Genomic DNA, 22,776 nt, shown 5'->3' with positions numbered 1-22,776 from the left:
GAGGTATAATTACACCGTGTAGTTTCCCAGCACCCAGGTTTCCCACGCACCTTGTTTCCCAGGTCACTGACTTTACAGGACTCCTGTTTCCTGGCACCACAGTTGCCATGAGCACTTGGTTTCTTGGGCCCTGATTTCCTGGGCCACTGGTTTCCCAGGGCACTGGTTTTCCAGGACACTGGTTTCTTGTCTGGCACACAGGTTTCCTGGTACATCGGTTTCCTGCATCCCCAGTTGCCTAGCACATCACGGTCTGGCCACCCTGGTTCCTGCACCCTCAGTTTCCTAGCACCCCAGTTTCCTGGCAACCTGGTTTCCTGTGCCCATAGTTTCCCACACCCCCTGGTCCCACGCCACTGGTGTCCTGCGCCCCTAGTTTCATATCACCCTGGCATCTCATGCCCTCAGTTCCCCAGGACCCGGGTTTCCCACACTTCTGGTTTCCCAGGTCACTTAATTTACAGGACCCCAGTTTCCTGGCACCAAGTTTTCCACAAGCTCCTGGTTTCCTGGGCCCTGGTTTCCTTGGGCACTGATTTTCCATGTCACTGGTTTTCCTGTGTGCCCAGTTTTCCGACACCCCGGTTTCCTGGCTCACTGGGGTCTCCTCATCCTGGTTTCCTGCACCTCCAGTTTCCTTGAACCCAGGTTACCTGCGCTCCCGGTTTCCCACACTCCCCTGTTCCAGTGCCACTGGTGTCTCACACCCCGTTTCCCGTGCCCCTTTTTTCCATTCACCCCAGTTTCCTGGCAGCCCTGATTTCCTCTGTTTTCTAAGGCCCTGGTTTCCTGGGCCACTGTTTTCCCGGGACACTGATTTTCCAGGATACTGGTGTCCTGTGACCTCAGTTGCCTGGCACATTGGCTTAGCAGTTTTGCGTAGCTGTGCTGCTGAGATGGCTTCTACCAGAAGCATCTGGAAGCTCTCTGCAGGCCCCAGACTGTAAACATCAACCAATTCAAGGCCAAAGTTGCTGCTGACCAGGGCTGAGACAATTGGAGATGGTCACAGCGCATCTGTGAATCACATGTAGGAGAAAAATAAACTGCAGGCAGGTGCATTTTGCCACTGGAGAAGGGAGTGAGAAGATGTAACAAGCTGTGTGGACACTAAGGCCAGGCCCAAATGAGAAGGGGGGAAGAATGAGGCACTCTGGGTGCTGGAAGGAGAGATTCCCCTGCAGCCCATGGAGAAGACCATGGTGGAGCGGGTGTCCCCTCGCAGCCCATGGATATGGATAGGGAGCAGAGACATCTATGGCCTGTGAAGGGATTGATCCACACCACAGCAGGTTTGCCAGGGGACTTGTGACTTTACAGGGGACCAGGCTGGGGGAGTCTGGGCCCGAATGTCAGCACCCCATGGAAGGGAGTCCTGCTGAGGCCTGTGGTGAGGACATGACTCACGCTGCAGAAGTTTCTAGAGGACTGTGTCCTGTGGGTGGGACCCCACAGTGCTGCAGGGGATGGGGGTGTGTGTGGAATGCCCCTCCCCTCAGCTATGACAGAAGACAACTCAGGAGGAAGGGACTTGGAAACCCCCATTCCCCATTCCCTGCCCCTGCCCGCACTGGGATGGGTGGGGAAAAAGGAAGCGAATTCACTATTAAGTAAAGTCTTCGAAGAAGGGAGGGGTGCAGGGGAATTCAAAGTGTTAAGGTCTGGGGAAGGAAAGCAGCTTGTGAGGAACCGCTGGAACCCCACTGCCCATTCCCTGCCCCTCCCTGCACTATGTTGGGGTGGAAGAAGGGAGTAAAATCGTGAATGAAGTTTAACTCTGCTAAGAAGGGAGTTATGGGGGGAAGGTGCTTTAAGACCCGGCCACGCTTCTCATTACCCGACTCTGGTTTACTGGGTGCATAGTTGTAGTAGTAATAAATCCCTTTTCTTTCCTTTATTCTGTGTTGAGTCTGTTTTGCCCATTGCACTAATTGGAAAGTGATCCCTCTGTCCTTATTTTGAATCCTAAGCCTCCCAATATATATGTTTTCTCCCTTTTTCAGACTGAAAAGGGGAGTGAGTGAGTGGCTTGGTGGGCATTTGGCCTCTAGCCAGAGTCAAACCACCACAGTCCTTTTTGGTGCCCAATGTGGGGCTTGAGGAATTTGAGATAAGGACAATTGGCTGAGGTAATGGGCAGAACAGGATGAACAGAGCTGGGTGGTGTAATAATTGTAGAGAATTGCTGTTGGGATGGGGATTTAAAGAACAGTTCTCATATATGTGTTTCACAGAGGCCAGGGGTGGAGTGTCGCAGTTTTGCATAGCTGGGTGCTGGGAGAGAATGGGGGCTGCAGAAAATGGCTGCTGTAAGCAGCAGCCAGAAGGTCTCTGCAGACCCCAGAGAGTAAACATTGGCTGATTCAAGGCCAGAGCTGCTGCTGACCAAGGCCAAGGCAATTGGCGATGGTCACAGCGCCTCTGGGAATCACATACAGGAGAAAGAAAAACACAAGCAGCTGCATTTTGCCACCGGAGAAGGGAGTAAAATCCTGACTAAAGTGCAGTCTGCTAAGAAGGGAGGGGTGGGGGAAGGTGCTTTTAGATCTGGTCACACTTCTCATTATCTGACTGGTGTCACTGTCTGTGTAGTGCAGTGTCACCAATCAGAGAGTTTTCTTTCCTTCACTCTGTGTTGAGTCTGTTTTGCCGTGTCGTTGATCACAGGATGATCTCTCCCTGTGCTTGTCTTGACTCCTGAGCCTCTCAATATGTATTTTCTCCCCTGTCGAACTAAAAAGGGGAGTGATAGATCGACTTTGGTGGGTGTCTGGCCTCCAGCCAGGCCTAAACCACCACACATACTAATCTCACAGAACTGGGACCTCATTGCTTCCTTTCACCCCCTCAGGATGCTGGGACCTGTGGTACCCTTGTACCACACTCTGCATCATACACCCCATGTGACACTGGCCCAGGAAGAGCCCAGAGGCAGTACAGGGGGCAGAATCCCACTTCTGTGGGGCTGGCTCTTCTGCTTGATAAAATACATCAAGGCTTTACTCAGCATCACATCCACCTGCACACTGCCTCAGTCTACCTTAAATCACAGACTCCAATTTTCTGTTCTAACCCATTCATGAGGAGAGAGGCTTTCTCAGTAATGGGCCTCAGTGGGGCCAATTAACACTCTACAGCAGTTCAGCTTTTTCTTCTGACCTTAACTCTTGGAGAGACTGCTTCAATCTCCTCACAGGATCTGCAGTTCATGGAATCAGCACCAAATACACCATGGGGCTCATTAAAATTGAAAAAGCCCTAACGAGCTATGTGTCTTTTCTTCAGAGTTTCCTGGCTTGTACAGCTAATTGGAGAAGTTTCAGGGCTCGATTTAAAGTGGAAGATTTCAATGAGCACTTAATTAAAAAAATAAAAAAGAAGTTTTAATATTTTCAGGCTTTTTAGTTTTTCAAATTACAGAAGTGACAGCATCTTTCTCCAATTGATAGTGAACCTCCTAAGAAGGTGTGGAAAGCTCACAACAGCTGTCTTTCTGAGTTCCCACACTGCTTAGATGACCCTCCTTTACACCTCCCCAACCCAACCATGTCTCCAAGGGATGCTTGGGAGTTGGACTCTTTTCCTCCATCAGGCTTCTGCTCTGAGTCTGCAGCTGAATGTTGCAGCCTCTTTGCCACAATTCCCACCCCGTTTACCCTGAGGACTGGCTGGGAATAGAAACAGAATTCTTCCTCATTTTGAAAAAAATGATAAAAAAACATAAAACACATTCCCCAACTATGACTAAAAAACTGTAAGGGTGTGGAGTAAATCCCAAAAGCAAAGGACAGGGTACATGGCCAGAGAGTCTGCTTAGAAGGGGCCCTGAGACACAGTCGGTATCCTCAGGGCAGGTGGAAATACCCGAAAGGCAAGTTTCAGTGCACAGTGTGACAGTGTCCTGACACCCCAAGGACTCAGGAGGATGTGTGTTTTTCCTACTATGTTTCATACTTATCCCCAGAGCTCCTAACTTAGTCTGATTGTGGAAAACAACAGTTGATTGGTTGGAAATATTCAGTCAGTGAAAATGTGCTTGTATCTTTTTAAATGTGAATAAATTTCTCAGGCTTTTCTGGCAGAGCTCCAGCTCCCACTTTGGCCTTATTCCTGTATAAATTGCCTGCCCAGAGCCTTGTCACCAACTCCTGTCCCTAGTGAAAACCCTGCCCAGCCTCCTATGGTCACTTCTACTTGGCTGTGTCCCCTGACCCCAGGCCCATCTTTAGAAAATGAAATTGGAGGGGTTTGGGGCAACATTTTACAGTCAAATGAAAATGTTTTTTGAAGCTGAAAATATTAGTTAGTCATGACTGAGAAAGAAATGGACTTGTGCTGTATCCTGTGCTAGCTGACATCATCACATTAGTAAAACTCTTTCTAGAAGACAGTGTCTCCTTAAAGTGCCCCTGCAACTGTACAGAAGTTGAGAGGCAAGAACAAGCTGATGATAGTGGCTGCACACTAACAAGCTTCCAGGGGAAAGTCACTGAGTGTGAAGGGCCATGATAAGAATGAAGATTCCTGGAGGTTTAGTAGAAGCTGCTAAGGGCTGTGGGTGATGAAACTCCTTCAGAACATTGACACATGCCTCCCTGAATGCTGATTAGAGCAGAAAATCAGAGGGAGCAATTTCAGGACGACAAAGTGAGAAGATACAGACGTGCTGTGTCATGGAGCCACTTGGATGTGTCCTGTCACACCACAGGGCCCAGTGGTCGTCCAGTGCCCAGGGAAATGGGGAGGTTTTTGATCATCTCTTCTCCCCCTCCTTTTTTCCTTTAAAGAGCAGGCAGCTGCGTGGATCTCAGCTCTCAGCTGGGGTAAAACCACGACCCTCAGGTCTTTCCTTGGCAAGGGAATGGCCCTAACGATGCCTCTGTCATTCCGTGTGCTAACAGTGTCCATATTTCAAACTGATAAAGGTCCAGCAGTAACTCCCAAACAAGAGGATTGAGAGCAGAAATATGTTCCTGTCCTGAAACCATCCCAGGTAGCCCAGCAGCAGCCCCAGTAACCTTGGGACTGATGTCTGTCCCTACCAAGAGATCGTTCCTAACAGTGCCTGACATCATCACCTGGGAAGGAATAACTGCTGGAATCAGTACAGGCTGGGGGATGATGGAGAGGATCTCTGCAGAGAAGGACCTGGGGGTCCTGGTGGGTGACAGGTTGGCCATGAGCCAGCAGTGTGTCTTGGGGGCTGAGAGAGCCAATGGGATCCTGCGGGGCATCAAGAGCAGCGTGGCCAGTAGGTCAAAGGAGGTGATCCTCCCCCTCTACTCTGCCCTGGTCAGGCCCCACCTGGAGTATTGTGTCCAGTTCTAGGCTCCCCAGGACAAAAAAGACAGGGATCTCCTGGAGAGAGTTCAGAGAAGGGCTACAAAGATGATTAAGGGCCTGGAGCATCTGCCCTATGAGGAAAGGCTGAGTGAGCTGGGACTATTCAGCCTTGAGAAAAGAAGGTTAAGAGGTGATCCTATTAAGTATCTGAAGTGTTGGACACAGGGTGAAATGGCCAGCCTCTTATCAATGGTCTGCAGGGGCAGAACAAGGGGCAATGGTTTCAAGTTGGATCACAGGAAGTTCCACACCAACATGCGGAAAGATTTTTTTCCCAGTGAGGGTGACAGAGCCCTGGGACAGGCTGCCCAGGGGGCTTGTGAAGTGTCCCTCTCTGGAGATATTCAAGACCCCTCTGGACACTGACCTGTGCGACCTGTCCTAGGGAAGCTATTTTGACAGGGGGTTGGACCTGATGATCTCGTGAGGTCCCTTCCAACCCCTACTATTCTGTGACTCTGTGACTGATAGATTGTGAGGCAAGGAGATTGACTGAGACATTGAAAGATGAGGTAAGGGGAGATGTGAGGTAAAGAGTTTGACTGATATATAGATACTGAGGTAAGCTGATAGACATAAATAGATTGTGAGGTAAGGTGATTCACTGATAGATAGATAGATAGATAGATGTGAGGTAATGAGATTGACTGATAGATTATGAGGTAAGGGGATTGTGAGGTATGATGACTAAGAGTTAGGGGGATTATGAAGTCACCGGAATAATTGACAGACAGATTGTGAGGTAAGGAGATTGACTGAGAATGAGTGGCAAAGAGAGTAACTAATAGATTGTGAGGTAAGGGGATTTGGAGGTAAAGGGATTATGAGGTAAGGGGAATGTGAGGTAAGGGGATTGTGAGGTAACGGATTGACTGAAAGATACAAGGTAAGCAGATTGAATATTGGTTGTGAAGTAAGGAGATTGACTGATACATAGATTATGAGGTAATTGGATTGTGAGGAGAGGGGATTTTGAGTTAAGGAGTTTGTGAGGTAAAGAGATTGATTCATAGATAGACTGACAGGTAAAGAGATTAACTGAGAAATAGATTGTGAGGTCAGGAGATTGACTGAGAGATAGTTTGTGAGGTAAGGAATTTGACAGATTGTGAGTTAAGTGGATTGTGAGGTAAGGAGTTTGTGAGTGTCGCAGTTTTGTGTAGCTGGGTGCTGGGAGAGAACTGGGGCTGCAGAAAATGTCTCATGTAAGGAACAGCTGGAGCTCTCTGCAGGTCCTGAAGAGTAAACATCGGCCAGTTCAAGGCCATAGGTGCTGCTGACCAGGGCCGAGCGAATCTGCGATGGTCACAGAGCCTCTGGGAATCACATATAGGAGAAAAAAACACAAGCAGCTGCAACGCCCATCGTGAAGAGAGGCCAGAGGGAGGTCCCAGGAATTGCAGGCCTGTCAGCCTGACCGACCTCGGTGCTGGGGAAGGTGATAGAACAAATCATCATGAGTCCCATCATGCAGCACATGCAGGACACTCAGGTGATCAGGCCCAGTCAGCATGGGTTTAGGAGAGGCAGATCGTGATGGACCAACCCGATCTCCTTCTATGACAAGGTGACCTGCTGCTCAGTGGATGAGGGGAAGGCTGTAGATGTGGTCTACCTAGATTTCAGTGAAGCCTTCATCACTGTCTCCCAAAGCATTTCCCCCTCTGGAGAAACTACCCGCTCATGGATTAGATGGGTACACTCTGTGCTGGGTTAGAAACTGGCTGGGCAGCCAGGCCCAAAGGGTTGTAGTGAACAGAGTTAAATCCAGCTGGTGGCAGGTCAAGTTGGAGTTAACAGAGTTAACAGACTTAACAGAGTTAAGTCCAGCTGGTGTGTTCTCCAGGACTCAGTGCTGGGACCTGTCCTCTTTAACATCTTTATTCATGATCTGGACGAGGGGATCGAGTGCACCCTCAGTAAGTTTGCAGATGACACCAAATTGTGTGGGAGTATTAATTGTCTGGATGACACGTAGGATCTGAAGAGTGATCTGGACAGGCAGGATCGATGGGCAGAGGCCAATTGTATGAGGTTCTCGGGTTCTTGTGGCCAAGTGCCAGGTCCTGCATTTTGATCAGAATAACCCCAGGCAACGCCACAGGCCTGGGTCAGAGTGGTTGGAGAGCTCCCTGGAGGAGAATGACTTGGGGGTGTCCGTGGATACCTTGGCTGGACATGAGCCAGCACTGTGCCCAGGTGGCCAAGAAGGCCAACAGCATCCTGGCCTGGATCAGGAATAGTGTGACCAGCAGGAGTAGGGAAGTGATTGTTCCATTATCCTCAGCTCTGGTGAGGCTGCACCTCGAGTGCTGTGTCTGGTTTTGGGCCCCTCACTACAAGAAGGACACTGTGAAGCTGGAGCATGTCCAGAGAAGGGCAACAAAGATGATGAAGGACTTGAAGGACAAGTACTCTGAGGAGCAGCTGAGGCAACTGGGGCATTTTAGCCTTGAGAAAAGGAGGCTGAGGGGGAGACCTTGCCGCTCTCTACAACTACCTGCAAGGAGGAATGTAGAGAGGTGAGAGCCAGTGTCTTCTCTCAGGGAACAAGTGACAAGATGAGAAGAAACGGTTTCAAATTGCACCTGGGGAGATTTAGGTTGAATATCAGGAAGAATTTCATTACTGAAACATTAGTCAAGTATTGGAGCAGGCTGCCCAGGGAAGTGGTGGAGTCACCATCCCTGGAGGGATTTAAAAGGTTCTTATAGATGTTGTGCTTGACGACATGGCCTAGAGGTGGACTAGGCAGGGGTAGGCTTTGCTTGGACTCAATGATCATAAGGGTCTCTTCCAACCTAAGTGATTCTATGATTCTCTGGTACACTTCCAGGAAATTCCTGTTCTGTCATGGTGGGAAAGCACTGTCATTTCAGAAACATAGTTGAGTGGTTCTGCTGTTGGAAAGGTGCTTGTAAAATTTTTATAAATGTCAGGGGAACAAAAAGGAAGAAAAAGTTGTGCCCCTTTCCAGGCAGACATGATGGAAAGAGAGCCCAGCTCATCATTACGCAGTGTCTGGGTCACACAAGACCAGGAGATACTGCATTAGCAATGGGATGAAGCTGGTCTGTGTTATTGAAGCTGAGACAAACTAGGAGGGGGAAAAAACACAAAACCAACAGCTAAAAACCCTGCTAAATACAGACTGGTCCTAACGTGAGTTACATGGCCAGTGATACGCAGAGTGAGCAGTTTGTTGCTGCTTTGAGACATCCAGTCATCACTTTCCAAACAGCATCATTGAGCTCCTGGTTCCTCATGCTGTAGGTGGGAAATTTTAATTCTGGAGGAACCACTGACTAAAAATTGTCACTACCAGGTGCAAATGATGGAGAGAAGCTTCAGGTAGGTGAACACAGCAGTGATGAGGAACAGGGAGACCACGGCCAGGTGAGGGAGGCAGGTGGAAAAGGCTTTGTGCTGTCCCTGCTGCGAGGGGATCCTCAGCACAGCCCTGAAGATCTGCACATAGGACACCACGATGAACACAAAACACCCAAAAGCTAAACATGCTCTGATTACAGTTTCACTGAGGTAGGATCATGAGTGAGAGAGCTTGAGGATCTGAGAGATTTCTCAGAAGAACTGGTCACAGGCACTGCCCTTGCAGCGGGGCAGTGACAATGCATTGGCCGTGGGGAGCAGAGCACTGTGAATCACAACGCTGTGACAGTGTTTTTAAGAAGGGAAATAATAACCAGCAGCTGCTTTTTGCCACCAGAGAAAGGAGTGAGAAAGTGTAAGGGATGTTGCAGACAACAAGATCGGTGAAGTAGGGGAAGAAGGTCCTCCAAGCCTCATTGCAGAGATTCCCCTGCAGCCTGTGGAGAAGCCCATGGTGACTGAGGCTGTTCTCTGCAGCCCATGTTGGATGATGTGGAACAGTGATTCTACCTGCGGCTGATAGAGGTCCCCAAGGTTGAGCATGTGAGGACACTGAAGGAGGCTGTGACCTCATAGGAAGCCTGTGCTGGAGCAGGTTTGCTGCCAGGGCTGTGGAGGACCCAGGCTGGAGCAGTCTGTTGCTGAAGGACGAAACCCCATTCAAGTGACCCACCCTGGAGCAGTTTGTGCTTTTTTGAAGCCATGTGGGAAGGACTCACGTTGGAGGGGTTCATGCAGGACTGTCTCCTGTGGGTGGGACCCAATGCTGGAGCAAGGGGAGACAGTGAGGAGTCCTCCCCCTGACCAGGAAGGAGCAGCTGAGACGATGTGCGATGAACAGACCCCAACCCCCATTCCCCGTCCCCCAGTGCCACTCAGCTGGAGACAGTAGAGAGTTAAAGAGTGAAGTGGACCCTGGGATATGAAGGGAGAGTCATCGGTGGGTGTTTAAAAATTTCATTTCTCTAGGTTCTTTTCTCATTCCTCTGCTCTCTTTGGATTGAGTGATGCAATATATTGATTTTATTGTTGGTGTCAAGTCTGTATTGCCAGTGAGAGTAACAGCTGCATGACCTCCCCCTGTGCTTTCTCCCTGCCTGATTTCTCTGTCCTGATCATTCTGCTCCCAGGCAGAATGATCTCAGAGATGAGATCAGGGAGTGATCCCCATGAGGTCTGAGACACCAAGAGGGAGCCTACAAGAACGTGTCTTCTCCTGCTGATCTGAGTCAGGCTCCTGGGATGGAAAGAGCTCATGGCAACCCAGCAGCGCTGCAGAGAGACAGCTCTGCCCAGGAGCAGCTCCTTTGCCAAGCAAACAGGGCTGGGGACACTGCCTGTAGGCACTGAGGGGAGACCTGTGAAGCTGAGAGCTGATGGAAGCTGAGAGCTCACTGCAAGAGAAAGGTAAAGAGACTTTGCTCTGAATTTTCTGCTCTTGGTGTCTGGGTGGGAAGTGGGAGCTGAGGTTTTCTCGATAACTTTGCAGAAGGCAGTGGAAACTCATTGCTCATTAGGGGTTGGACCCGATGATCTGGAGGTTGGACCCAATGATCTCTCGAGGTCCCTTCTAACCCCTACAATTCAGCGATTCTGTGATTCTGTGACTTGTTAGAGCTTCTCCTGAGCCCTGCACACACAGAGGTTCCCCGGGGCAGTGCCCTGATGCCAGGAGGGGTCTGCAGAGCAGAGCTGAGCTCAGGGCAGTTTAGATGATGTCTGTGAGTACAGAGCGGGAGGTGACATGGGCAAAGAGAAGCAGCTGCAGGGACAGCTGCAGGCAGCAGAGACATTGTCAGGGAGGGAGAAGGAGCTGCTCCCAGAAATGCCCTGGCAGTGGCGATTTGGTACCTCCCTGACATTCCTTGCAATGCAGACCCTTTCCCTCACCAACCCCCTGGTTTCTGTCACCCAGCACAGACTCTGCACACAGAGTGCCAGTGTTTCAGGCTGAGCCTTCTCCTTGGAAGCCCAACCCACAGAGACGAAAAACCCCCGAGTACCTGTCTGTCTGTCCCTGTACTTCCCGCCTGGGCTGGAGCATTTCTCCCTGTTTCCTCTCCTGTCCTTACTGCCTTTGTCTCCTGGTTACCTGGGGCTCTGGGCATGTCCATTGGTGGGGCTGACCTTGAGCTGACCCTCACTTCAGGACCCCAATATGTAGGACTTCCCTCTTTCCAGCAGTGGTAGAATCAAGCCAGAACAAAGCAGACCTCCCAAAAGGGATCTGACAAAATTCTCCCTGAATACAGAGAGTCAACTTGAGGGCATTCCATAAGTAGTGGAAGGGATTTTCCTCAAGGAAAGATTCCCTAATTTCTCTTTGCCTTTTCCTCCTTGGACAGGTCTCCACACTTGACAGCAGCAGATGTCCAACAGCAGCAGCTCCATCAGCCAGTTCCTCCTCCTGCCCTTTGCAGACACACGGGAGCTGCAGCTCCTGCACTTCTGGCTCTTCCTGGGCATCTACCTGGCTGCTCTCCTGGGCAATGGCCTTATCATCATCACCATAGCCTGTGACCACCACCTCCACACCCCCATGTACTTCTTCCTCCTCAACCTCTCTGTACTTGACTTTAGCTGCATCTCCACTACTGTTCCCAAATCCATGACCAATTCCTTATGGGATACCAGGGCCATTTCCTACACAGGATGTGTGGCTCAACTCTTTTTATTTTTATTTTTGATCTCTACAGAGCTCTGTCTCCTCACTGTCATGGCCTATGACCGCTACGTTGCCATCTGCCACCCCCTGCACTACGGGACCCTCCTGGGCAGCAGAGCTTGTGTCCAGATGGCAGCAGCTGCCTGGGGCAGTGGGTTTCTCCATGCTGTGCTGCACACAGCCAGTACATTTTCACTGCCCCTCTGCCATGGCAATACCCTTGACCAGTTCTTCTGTGAAATCCCCCAGATCCTCAAGCTCTGCTGCTCAGATGCCTACCTCAGGGAAACTGCAGTCCTTGTGTTCAGTTCCTGTTTAGGTTTTGGGTGTTTTGTGTTCATTGTGGTGTCCTATGTGCAGATCTTCAGGGCTGTGCTGAGGATCCCCTCAGAGCAGGGACGGCACAAAGCCTTTTCCACCTGCCTCCCTCACCTGGTGGTGGTCTCCCTGTTTATTATCACTGGTGTGTTTGCCCACCTGAAGCCCCCCTCCATCTCCTCCCTATCTTTGGACATGGTATTGGCATTTCTTTACACAGTGGTTCCACCAGCAGTGAACCCCCTCATCTACAGCATGAGGAACCAGGAGCTCAAGGATGCCATGTGGAAACTGATGACTGGATGTTTCTAAGCAGCAATAAACTGCTTGTCTTCTGCATACCACTGAAAATGTAACTCCTGTTATGATCAGTTCATTTTTAATAGGGGTTTTAGTTGTTCTTTTTTGGTTTCACTCTAGTTTTTTTTAAGCTATAAAAACGTGGTCAACGTTCGTCTCATTCTTAATGCAGTATCTCCTGCTCTTCCATGTAATGATGAGCTGTGCTTTCTTTGCATCATGTCTGTTTCCACAGAGCCATAATTTTCCTCTTTTTATTTTACCCTTTTATTAATAAAAAAATTACAAGAACATTTTCATCAGCTGAACAAATCGAGGACTTGCCTGTAATGTTAATGCTTTCCCACCATGACAGAAGGGGATAAGGACAGTTTGCTGACAAAATTCACCATGAAGGTAGAATAATATTGGCCAGTTACACTGACAGCCAGTGCTAACACTGAGTACCTTATTGACCTGACAATTACAGAGTGCTGTCTGACAGCAAAGACAGACTGCCAGAACCAGGACATTATCCACCCCTGTTTCCACACCATACACATCATGGCCAGACCTTACATTTTCAGAGTATTGGGGACGCTCATAACATCACTGATCTATTATGTAGAACATCTGCCATGGACCCATTTAGTAATACACCAAAAATTTACTGTCTATGCTTACCTAGAACTACAACCCCTTTGGGTACACACTGGACTTCCCCATTCTTTCACATCCCCCACCAAGTGGACCAAAATCCCTGAGCAAAAGCAACCCCATCAATGGGTTTGCCTTTGTCTGAAGAAGGAACATCCCAGAATGTCTTCCCTAACATGTTTTTCATGTGTAATACAGGCACTTTATGCCCCTCCACAGTCTGTGGAGGACTGAAATGGTTTGGCCCTGGCTAGAGGCCAAATGCCCATCAAAATCCCCCTATCACTCCCCTTTTCATCCAGAAAGGGGAAAACATATGTACTGGGAGGCTTAGGATTTGACATAAGGACAGAGAGGTATCACTCTGCAATTAGTGTCACGGGCAAAACAAACTCAACACAGAATAAAGGAAAAAAAAGTAATTTATTACACTACAGCTACACACCCAGTGACACCAGAGTCAGGTAATGAGAAGAGTGTCCAGGTCTTGAAGCACCTTCCCCCATCCCTCCCTTCTTAGCACACTTCACTTTAGTCATGATTTTTCTCCTGTCATCCACCCCACAGTGACACAGGGAGGGGCAGGGACTCGGGGAATGTGGTTTCAGTCAGTTGCTCCCGAGTTGTTTTCCTTCTTAGTTGGGGGGGGTGGAAATCCACACCCCCTTCCCCTGCTGCACACTGTCTCTCTCTCTCTCTCTCTCTCTCTCAAATCTTCTAAATCTTCTAGGGAGATACCATGACAAAAGGTTCCAGCACAACACCCACACATCAAGGCAGCTCAGACATGACTAGATGGGGAAGTGGCTGCAAGGAGAAGAATTTGGGCATTGCAGGGATGCCACAGCAATCAGAGGTGCTGAACTGGAATCTGGCCAAGAGCACATTGGGCTGCACTGGGAGGAACGTGGCCACGCAGACAAGTGCCCTTCTGGTCCATCTGGACTCAGCACAGGTGAGGCCACCTCTGGAGCAGCCAGTCCCAGTGTGGGGCTCCCCGGTCTGGAGGAATGGGGAGGAACTGTCACATGGGCAGAAAGTCTGCCAAGATACGGGTAGGGGTCTTGTGTGGAGAGGATGACAGACCTGGGCTTCTTTAGTCTGGGGAAGGGGAGCCTGAGGGAAGCCCTCTTGTGCTACATGAAGAAAACATAAGAAAGGAAGTCAAGGTGAAACTGCAGCTTTGAAGGTCAGAGTGGATGTGAGGATAAAGAAATGTCACTCTGAGGACAGTGCTGTGGTGCTTGAAGTCACTTGGAGGAAATGTGGATGAGCTGGTGGCTTTGTGTTTGTGGGAACAGCTGATGAGGAGGGAAAAACAGCAGCACAGGCAGGGACATCATGGAGTGAGATCAAGGTGGGGAAGGGGGTTGGGTGCCTACAGCCTGCAGGGAAACAGCACAGGCGTGGGGCAGTGTGGTATGGGATGTGTTGCAGATGGCCAAGGGTGCCAGCCAGGTCTTTGACTCCTTGACTAGAGCTGATATCCCTGCCATAGAGGCCTCAGAGGAGACACATTGTCCTCACAGTCATGGAGTATCATTGCCTCCTTACATCCATGGCAGGGGAGGACACCATTTGTTATACCACTGTCCATCCCTTGGCATCACAGCCCACATCCCAAGGAAGAGCCCTGAGACACAGGTGGGGGTCAGAGTCTCCCTGCCCAGGGCTGGGGATCAGCACTTGGCATTTCAGCTTCATCAGACCAAGCCAGGGTGTCTGTCCTCAGCATCAGAGCTGCCTGTGCTTTGCCTGTGTTTGTCCTCATGGCCTCCAGTTCTCTGCTCTAACGAGCCCCTCGGGAGGCTTTGTCAGTAACGGCTCCCAGTGGGGCCTGTTAGTGCTTCAAGGTACTTTGGGCATTACTCCTGACTGAACTTCTTGAGAGGTTTCTTCACTCTCCACTTGGTATCTGAGGTCTGTGGACTCAGAAGAAAAGACACCATGGGGCTCATTAACATCCAGAAAGCCCTTACAAGAATGTCTCGAAATTTAAAAAAAAGACAAATTAAAGAACTCAAGACTTCTACAACTACTTGGACTTTAGTTAGGTCTTTAGTGATGAAGATTTCAAAGGAATTTCCCATGAAGGAGCTTTTTCCAGTCACAGGTTTTTTCTGCCATGGCTCAGTTGATATAAGGAGTGACAGCAACATCATGTGATGGATATCGGTCTCCTAAGGAGATCTGGACAGGCAGGAAATGCAGTTTCTTAAGATCCAACCTTTTATGGAGAACCTTGCTCTTCCTGGAGACCAACAGTTCCCCAGCTGGCCTCCTGGGACTCCCAACACTTTTCCTCACAGTCTCTCCCAGAACAGTTTAAATCAGATACATAGAAAGGTCGCTTACAAACACACTGACCTCCTGCCAGAACAGTTCATAAGAGTACTGAAAGATGGGATGTTTTCCAACTCTCTGAAGCTCAAATCAGACACCGGAGACTGAGCATCATCTGAAAGACCTAAGAGCAAGCAGAGGTGGAAACCTGTAGGCCAAGTGAAGTGCATACGTCCAGGCAGTCTGCTGAAAAGAGATCCTTAGGATATCAAGCTGTCAATGATGTGGTTCACTGCTGGTGGAACCACTAAGTGAAGAAATGTCACTACCTGGTGCAGAAATATGAAGGACGTGGAGGGGGGCTTCAGATTGGCAAACACACCAGTGCTCACAAACAAAGAGACCACAGCCAGGTTGAGGGAGGCAGGTGGAAAAGCTTTGTCCTGTCCCTGCTCCGATGGGATCCTCAGCACAGCCCTGAAGATCTGCACATAGGACACCACGATGAACACAAAACACCCAAAAGCTAGACATGCTCTGACTCCAATTTCCCTGAGGTAGGCATCTGAGCAGGAGAGCTTGAGGATCTGGGGATTTCACAGAAGAACTGGACAACAGCCATGGCAGAGGGGCAGAGACAATGTATTGGCGATGTGGAGCAGAGCATTTTTAAGAGCAACTCTGTGACAATATTTTTAAGAAGGAAAATAAAAATCAGCAGCTGCTTTTTGCCACCAGAAAAAGGAGTGAGAAAGTGTAAGGGACTTTGCAGACAATGAGGTCGGTGATGTAGGGGGAGAAGGTCCTCCAAGCCCTGTGGTGAATGAGTATCAATTAAAAAGGGGACACTGATGGTGGTGTCATTTAAAGCATTGTAAAGGGAGCAAACTCCCCACACCACTGGCGGGTCATCACATCTTATAGCCAGGGCCACCTTGGGGTCCTGTCCCCAAAGGGTGGTTCCTGCTGTCCCTGAGGTGGAGGCAGGTTTGCTTGGAATGTTGTTGGGCTATATAATTGGTCGCTTCTTGAGGGGGAAATGGGTTCGGAATTGCCTTGCCCCATTTGTGGCTGGTGTAGTTGGGCCACCACATGTCCCACTCAGGAGAGGGCTGGATGTGGCCCTGAAGCCCCCTCCCCCTGAAGTTTCCCTGGTTGTTACCCCCGCAATCGTTGGCAAAATGTCCCCTCCTTCCACAAGCCCATCACTGTCTCCTGGGCTGAGTTTGGCGCGGGGGGAGCGCTGTTGGCAAGTATCCAGATTGAGGGCAATTTCTCCCGATGTGACCTGCCTGACCGCATTTAAAACACACCACTGCATTGGCTACCAGGGCGTGAACAGCTGCCTGGATTGGCACTAAATGTTCTTCCCTTGAGACGTGCTTAATCATGTCCCCAATATTTGACCCTGCTGGTAGTGATCGGAGAATTTCTTTGGTTGCCGAATTACACTGCTGACGTCAGCATTCTGCTACGACCGGGCCTTTTGCTTCCGGAGGCAGCGCTGACGAGTCTACTGCTGCTTGGAGGCGATCCACAAATTGTGTGAAGCTTTCACTTTCGCTCTGCTTTGTTGTGGCCCATGGTGATGGCCTAGTGATGGCTCTAGAGACTGCACTAATAGCTTCTCTGGCTGCACGAGTAGTTGCCACGACCTCAGGGGGCCGTAAGCCCTGTGCTTGTGCCTGAGGGGTAAGCATTGCTGGATCTGTACCCATTAGTCACTGCAGGCTAGAGTTACGCAGAACATGATCGTCCCCAACTGCTTGGGCCAGTAGCCTCGCACAGTTCTCCTCCCATTCTTGTTAAAAAACGATCATTCCTGCCCCATCAAAAATCAGTCTACAAGTTTGCTTTATATCAAAGGGAAGTAAGTCGTCTCCTCCAAAAACCCCATCTATGAGAGTGGAGACCATATCCAAATTAAGTCCCTTATCCGCAATTGCTGTAACGATTGCTTGTATATCCTTAGGGTTTAGTGGCGAGTGAGCCCTCTGTCTCCCAGGCATCACCCGGACCAGGAACGCTGACGCGGCTGATGGTGCCCAGTCGGCACACGCAATTTGTATTTTTTTCCAATCCGTAAGAGGAATATTTTCCCCTAGGGATTCTTTTTTATTTTGGATGCGAATATTTTGGCGTATGATTTTGTCTATTCTCATTTCCTCCTCTGAGTCAGAATCGGTTGTGAGCTGCTCGCCCTGACTAGTGTCCGAGTCGGAGCCGGAACTCGACTGACTGACCATTTCCGGTGTTATCCTTCTTTTTGTTGGGCTCCGACCCTGCCCACCATCTTTGTGGGTGGATCCTCGTTCCCTCCCCCTCGACCCGCCCCTTTTCTTGAGTGGGTTCTGATTGGCTCTCCACCTGTCGCTCTTGTTCTTGTCCCTTCCTTCTCTATCTCTACCACCCTTCTCTTCCCCTTCCTTTTCAAGTGATCCAGGCAGCTCTGGAATTTCCTCCCTTTTCGTGCCAAAAGTATGCTTTCCCCGCCCTTCTCCGCCGGCGCCATCTTGGGGAGCACATGGCGGCAGCCATTTTTCCTGAGATTCTGATATCTTAGTGGCAGCCCTGGCCTCCTCGGCTAGCCCACCCCAAAAAGATTTTGCTCGCTCCTGCCCCTCCGTAAGAGATTTCACTCGCTCCTGCTCCTCTGCAAAAGTTTTAGCTCGCTCCTGACTCTCCGTGAGCGGATCAGGGTTCGGGTATGGAAGAGGCGTATCGCCCTCTCAATCTTTGGGCTCGGCAGGCTTATCACCGTCTGGGGGCTGCAAAGTTTGTGTTGCCGCCCCGATTCCCAATTTTGAGGTGACCAACAAACATTCTTTCACCGCCCTCCAAGTGTCCTGCTCTTGTATCGCTTTCCAGAGTGCCTGCACGACCCTCCCCCACGATTTCAGATTTTTCCCACTGCCGGAGGACATAGTTTCCTCAGCTAAAACTTTAGTACATTTATCCTACACCTCAGGATGGAGAATATCAACCGGCTGGTCAATGACCCCGATTTTTAAAAGTCTTGTATCAGTGAGAGTAAAATCTTTAGCCTTACACTCAATACCCCACTGCTTATGCAATTCCAATACAACCTTCACAAGGGCTTCCATCCTCCTTCTTGGTCCGGGAGCGTCCTCCCCGCCGGGCTGGTCCCGCCGCTCCGGCCGCCGTTTACCCGAATTCAGGCGAGTTTCCCGGGTTTTGGCACCACTTGTTGCCTTTGTTAGACCTGGCGACCTGGTTCAGGAATGGCACTGCACTCTGGCAGCACGGTCCATCAGCTCACAGACACCAATGTGGTGGAGGAAAAATGGCGTATATTAGCGAGGAACATGGTGTTTTATAGCCTAGGGCTGAGATGTCACTTCCGTCCGCTTACCTCACTGGCTACCTACTATTGGTTACCTGAGGAGAGGTGGGGCCCTATCTTTCCATACAGCCCGAAATCTTTCGACCGCAAGGCCCTATCTACCGACAGGAAGGGAGATGCTGGTAGAGCCACAAAATGATGTCAGGCACTGATAGGCGCGTTCTCTTGCTTATGAAAACCCTGAGCCTCAAGCTTACTGGGGTGGCTAATGGCCTTCCATGGAGGATTTCAGGCCAGGACCCTTTTTCAGCCCTCCTAGCTTTTGTTTGCAACCTACAATAAAGGTGGGAAATTCTCCCTTTCCCTGTCTTCAGCAGCACATATACTAAAATTGGAATGATACAGAGAAGATCAGCATGGCCCCTGTGCAAGGATGACACGCAAATTCATGAAGACTTCCACATGTTTTTAAATTCCCACCTGGAGTGTTGTGTTCAGTTCTGGGCTCCCTGGGATAAAAAAGACAGGGATCTATCTCCTGGAGAGAGTCCAGAGGAGGCTACGGAGAGAAATTAATAAGGGCCTGCACCATCTCCCCTATGAGGAGAGGCTGAGTGACCTGGAACTGTTTAGCCTTGAGAAAGGGGGGACCTTATTAATGTTTATAAATAACTTAAGTATGGGATGCAGGGGGAAATGGCCAGCCCCTTTTCAGTGGTCTGTGGAGACAGGACAAGGGGCAGTGGCTGCAAGTTGTAGCATGGGAAGTTCTGCACCAACATGGGGAAGAACTTTTACACAGTGAGGGTGACAGAGCCCTGGGACACGCTGCCCAGGGAGGTGGTGGAGTCTCCTTGTCTGGAGATATTCAAGACCTGTCTGGATGCCTATCTGTGCAATATGAGCTGGGGATCTGCTTTGGCAGGGGGTTGGATGCAATGATCTCTTGAAGTCCCTTCCAACCCCTATGCTTCTATGGTTCTATGATTCTATGATTCTCCTTTTGTTACTAATTTTGTAAATACATTAATAACAAATAAGGGCCAGGGAGAATTTCAAAGATGGATGCTGGTGGAGCTGGAAAAGATGTCAGGCAAATTTTGGACTATTCTGTTGTCTATGAAAGACCTGTGCCCCAAGACTGAGGTACTTAATGACATTTTTTGCTTCAGTCTTTAGTAGTATGATCAGTTGTTTCCTGATCCCCAACCCCTGAGTGGAAATATGGGGACAGGAAGTAGACTGAAGCCCAAATCATCCTAGGGGAATTGGTAAGTGACCTGCTCAGCCACTTAGATCCACATACAAGGGCACTGAGGGAGCGGGTGGAAGTTCTTGCCAAGCCACTTTCCCTTATTTACCAACAGGCTGACTGAGGTGGTTCTGCCTGACTGGAAGCTGGCACATGTGACACCCATGTGTCACAAGAAGGGACAGAAGGAGGACCCAGGGAACTACAGGCCTGTCAGCCTGACCTCGGTGCTGGGGAAGGGGATGGAACTAATCATCTTGAGTACCAGCATGCAGCACATGCAGGACACTCAGGCGATCAGGCCTCGTTAGCATAGGTTTAGGAAAGGCAGATCTTGCTTGACTGACCTAATCTCCTTCTATGACAAGTTGACCTGCTGCTTAGTGGATGTGGGGAAAGCTGTGGATGGGATCTACCTGGACTTCAGTGAAGCCTTCATCACTGTCACCCACAGCATCCTGATGGAAAAACTCACCGCTCATGGATTCGATGGGTACACTCTGCGCTGGGTTAGAAACTGGCTGAAGGCTGGGCCCAAAGTGTTATGGTGAATAGTTAAATCCAGCTGGCAGAACGTTACAAGTGTTGTTCCCCAGAGCTCAGTGCTGGGGCACGATCTCTTTAACTTCTTTATTAATGATCTGGACAAGGGGATTGAGTGCACCCACAGTCAGTTTGCAGACGACACAAAATTGTGTGGAAGTGTGGATCTGCTAGAAGGAAGGAAAGCTCTGCAGAGTGATGTGGACAGGCTGGATTGATGGGCAGAGGCCAGCTTTTTGGGGTTGACATGGCCAACTGCCAGGTCCTGGTCTTTGGTCACAATAACCCCAGGCAATGCTACAGGCCTGGGACAGAGTGGCTGGAGATTTTCCTGGAAAAAAAGGATCTGGGGGTCTTAGACAGGCAGATGTACGTGAACCAGCACTGTGCCCAGGTGGCCAAGAAAGCCAACAGCATCCTGGGCTGTGTATGGAAGAGTGTAACCAGCAGGAGCAGGGAAGTGATTGTTCCATTATACTCAGCTCTGGTGAGGCCGCCCCTCAAGTGCCGTGTCTGATTTTGGGCCACTTAACAAGAAGGACATTCAGATGTTGGAGTGTGTCCAGAGAACGACAACGACTCTGGAGATGAGTTTGGAGCACAAGTCCTCTCAAGATCAGCTGAGGGAAATGGGCCTTTTTAGTCTGAAGAAAGGGAGGTTGAGGGGAGACCTTACCACTCTCTACAACTACCTGCAAGGAGGGTGCAGGGAGGTGGTATTCAGTTTCTTATCTCAGATAGACAGGGAGAGAATAAGATCAAATGGCTTCAAAATGCACCAGGGGAGATTTAGGTTCCATATCAGGAAGAATTTCTTTACTGAAACAGTAGTCAAGTGTTGGAACAGGCTCCCCAGGGAAGTGGTGGATTCACCATCCCTGGAGGTATTTAAAGGGCCTTTAGACATCGTGCTTGAGGACGTGGTCTAGAAGTGAACTGTGCAGGGTTAGGCTGTGGCTGTGGACTTGATGATCCTAAAGGTCTTTTCCAACCCCAGTGATTGGATGATTCTATGGTACAGAGGAGACAGGAAATTCCCGTTCTGTCATGGTGGGAAAGCATTGCCATTTCAGAAAATTAGTGGAGTGACTCAGCTGATGACAATGTGCTTGTAAATTTTTATAAATGGCAGGAGAAAAATAAATAAGGCAAAAAATGTGCACCTTTCAAAGGAAACATGATGCAAAAGAAGCACAGCTCGTCGATTCACAGTGTCTGGGGAAAAAAAGTCAGCTACATACAGCACTAGAAATGGGATGAACATGAAACATCTTATTACAGCTTAGACAACATAGAAGGAAAACAAAACTAATAAATACAGACTGGTCCTCACGTGAGTTACATGGCCAGCGGTATGCAGAAGATGATGAGCAGTTTATTACTGCTTAGAAACACCCAGTCATCAGTTTCCACATGGCATCCTTGAGCTCCTGGTTCCTCATGCTATAGATGAGGGGGTTCACTGCTGGTGGAACCACCGAGTAAAGAAATGCCAGTATCAGGTCCACAATAAGGGAGGACATGGAGGGGGGCTTCAGGTTGGCAAAAACAGAAGTGCTGAGAAACAGGGAGACCACGGCCAGGTGAGGGAGGCAGGTGGAAAAGGCTTTGTGCCGTCCCTGCTGCGAGGGGATCCTCAGCACAGCCCTGAAGATCTGCACATAGGACACTACAATGAACACAAAACACCCAAAACCTAAACAGACACTGACCACAAGGACTCCAGTTTCCCTGAGGTAGGCATCTGAGCAGGAGAGCTTGAGGATCTGGGGGATTTCACAGAAGAACTGGTCAACAGCATTGCCATGACAGAGGGGAAGGGAAAATGTATTGGCTGTGTGCAGCACAGCATGGAGAAACCCACTGGCCCAGGCAGCTGCTGCCATGTGGACACAAGCTCTGCTGCCCAGGAGGGTCCCGTAGTGCAGGGGGTGGCAGATGGCAACGTAGCGGTCATAGGCCATGACGGTGAGAATATAGTACTCTGTGAAGAGCAAAAATAAAAAGAAAAAGAGTTGGGCCACACATCCTGTGTAGGAAATGACCCTGGTGTCCCACAAGGAATTGGTCATGGATTTGGGAACAGTTGTAGTGATGCAGCCAAGGTCAAGTACGGCGAGGTTGAGGAGGAAGAAGTACATGGGGGTGTGGAGGTGGTGGTCACAGGCTATGGTGATGATGATGAGGCCATTGCCCAGGAGAGCAGCCAGGTAGATGCCCAGGAAGAGGCAGAAGTGCAGGAGCTGCAGCTCCCGTGTGTCTGCAAAGGGCAGGAGGAGGAAGTGGATGATGGAGCTGTTGCTGTTGGACATCTGCTGCTGTCAGTTGTGGATACCTGTCCAAGGAGGAAAAAGGTAGTGAGAAGTTAGGGAGCGATTCTTTGAGGGAAAGAGTTTCCAATTCACATTAACTCCCTGTATTCAGGAGGATATTTGGCTGGCCCCTTTTGGGAGGTCTGCTTTGTGCTGGCTTGAGTGTGCCACTGCTGGGAGGAGGGTCAGCTGTGGGGTCTTGAGAACTCAGTCCTGCCTTGCAGCAGTAAGTGAATAGAAGGATGTTGTGATCTCAGACTAAATCCCCTGTGGATAGCAATGAGCTTTTCAGCACTGTCACTCCTGTTTCACGAAGGGAAGAGCAGAGCTTTGGAGCTGTGGTTTTCTCCTGACGGAGAGCTGAGGAATCCAGTCTTTCAGGGCAGAGCTCCAAAGCCCTCCTGCAGTCTCATCCCACCCAAGGAGGATC

General features: G+C 49.8%; 2 protein-coding genes across 2 annotated transcripts; one reads left to right on the top strand and one right to left on the bottom strand.

Annotated features, from left to right (window-relative positions):
* Nucleotides 1-11,101: 11,101 nt before the first annotated feature.
* On the top strand, nucleotides 11,102-12,028 carry LOC311202989 (olfactory receptor 14A16-like; the record flags this gene model as incomplete). Its single annotated transcript, XM_084277627.1, has 1 exon — nucleotides 11,102-12,028. The coding sequence occupies one exon, from the start codon at nucleotides 11,102-11,104 to the stop codon at nucleotides 12,026-12,028; it is 927 nt and encodes a 308-aa protein (XP_084133753.1).
* A 9,391-nt stretch (nucleotides 12,029-21,419) lies between these two features.
* On the bottom strand, nucleotides 21,420-22,346 carry LOC311202984 (olfactory receptor 14C36-like; the record flags this gene model as incomplete). The annotated part of the gene is made up of 1 exon (XM_084277622.1): nucleotides 21,420-22,346. One exon carries the CDS (start codon nucleotides 22,344-22,346, stop codon nucleotides 21,420-21,422), a length of 927 nt encoding a protein of 308 aa, XP_084133748.1.
* Nucleotides 22,347-22,776: the final 430 nt, after the last annotated feature.

This window comes from Gallinula chloropus (assembly GCF_964237585.1).
Source record: "Gallinula chloropus genome assembly, chromosome: 34".
Lineage (NCBI taxonomy): Eukaryota > Metazoa > Chordata > Aves > Gruiformes > Rallidae > Gallinula > Gallinula chloropus.
This window is presented reverse-complemented; position numbering and strand designations above follow the sequence as displayed.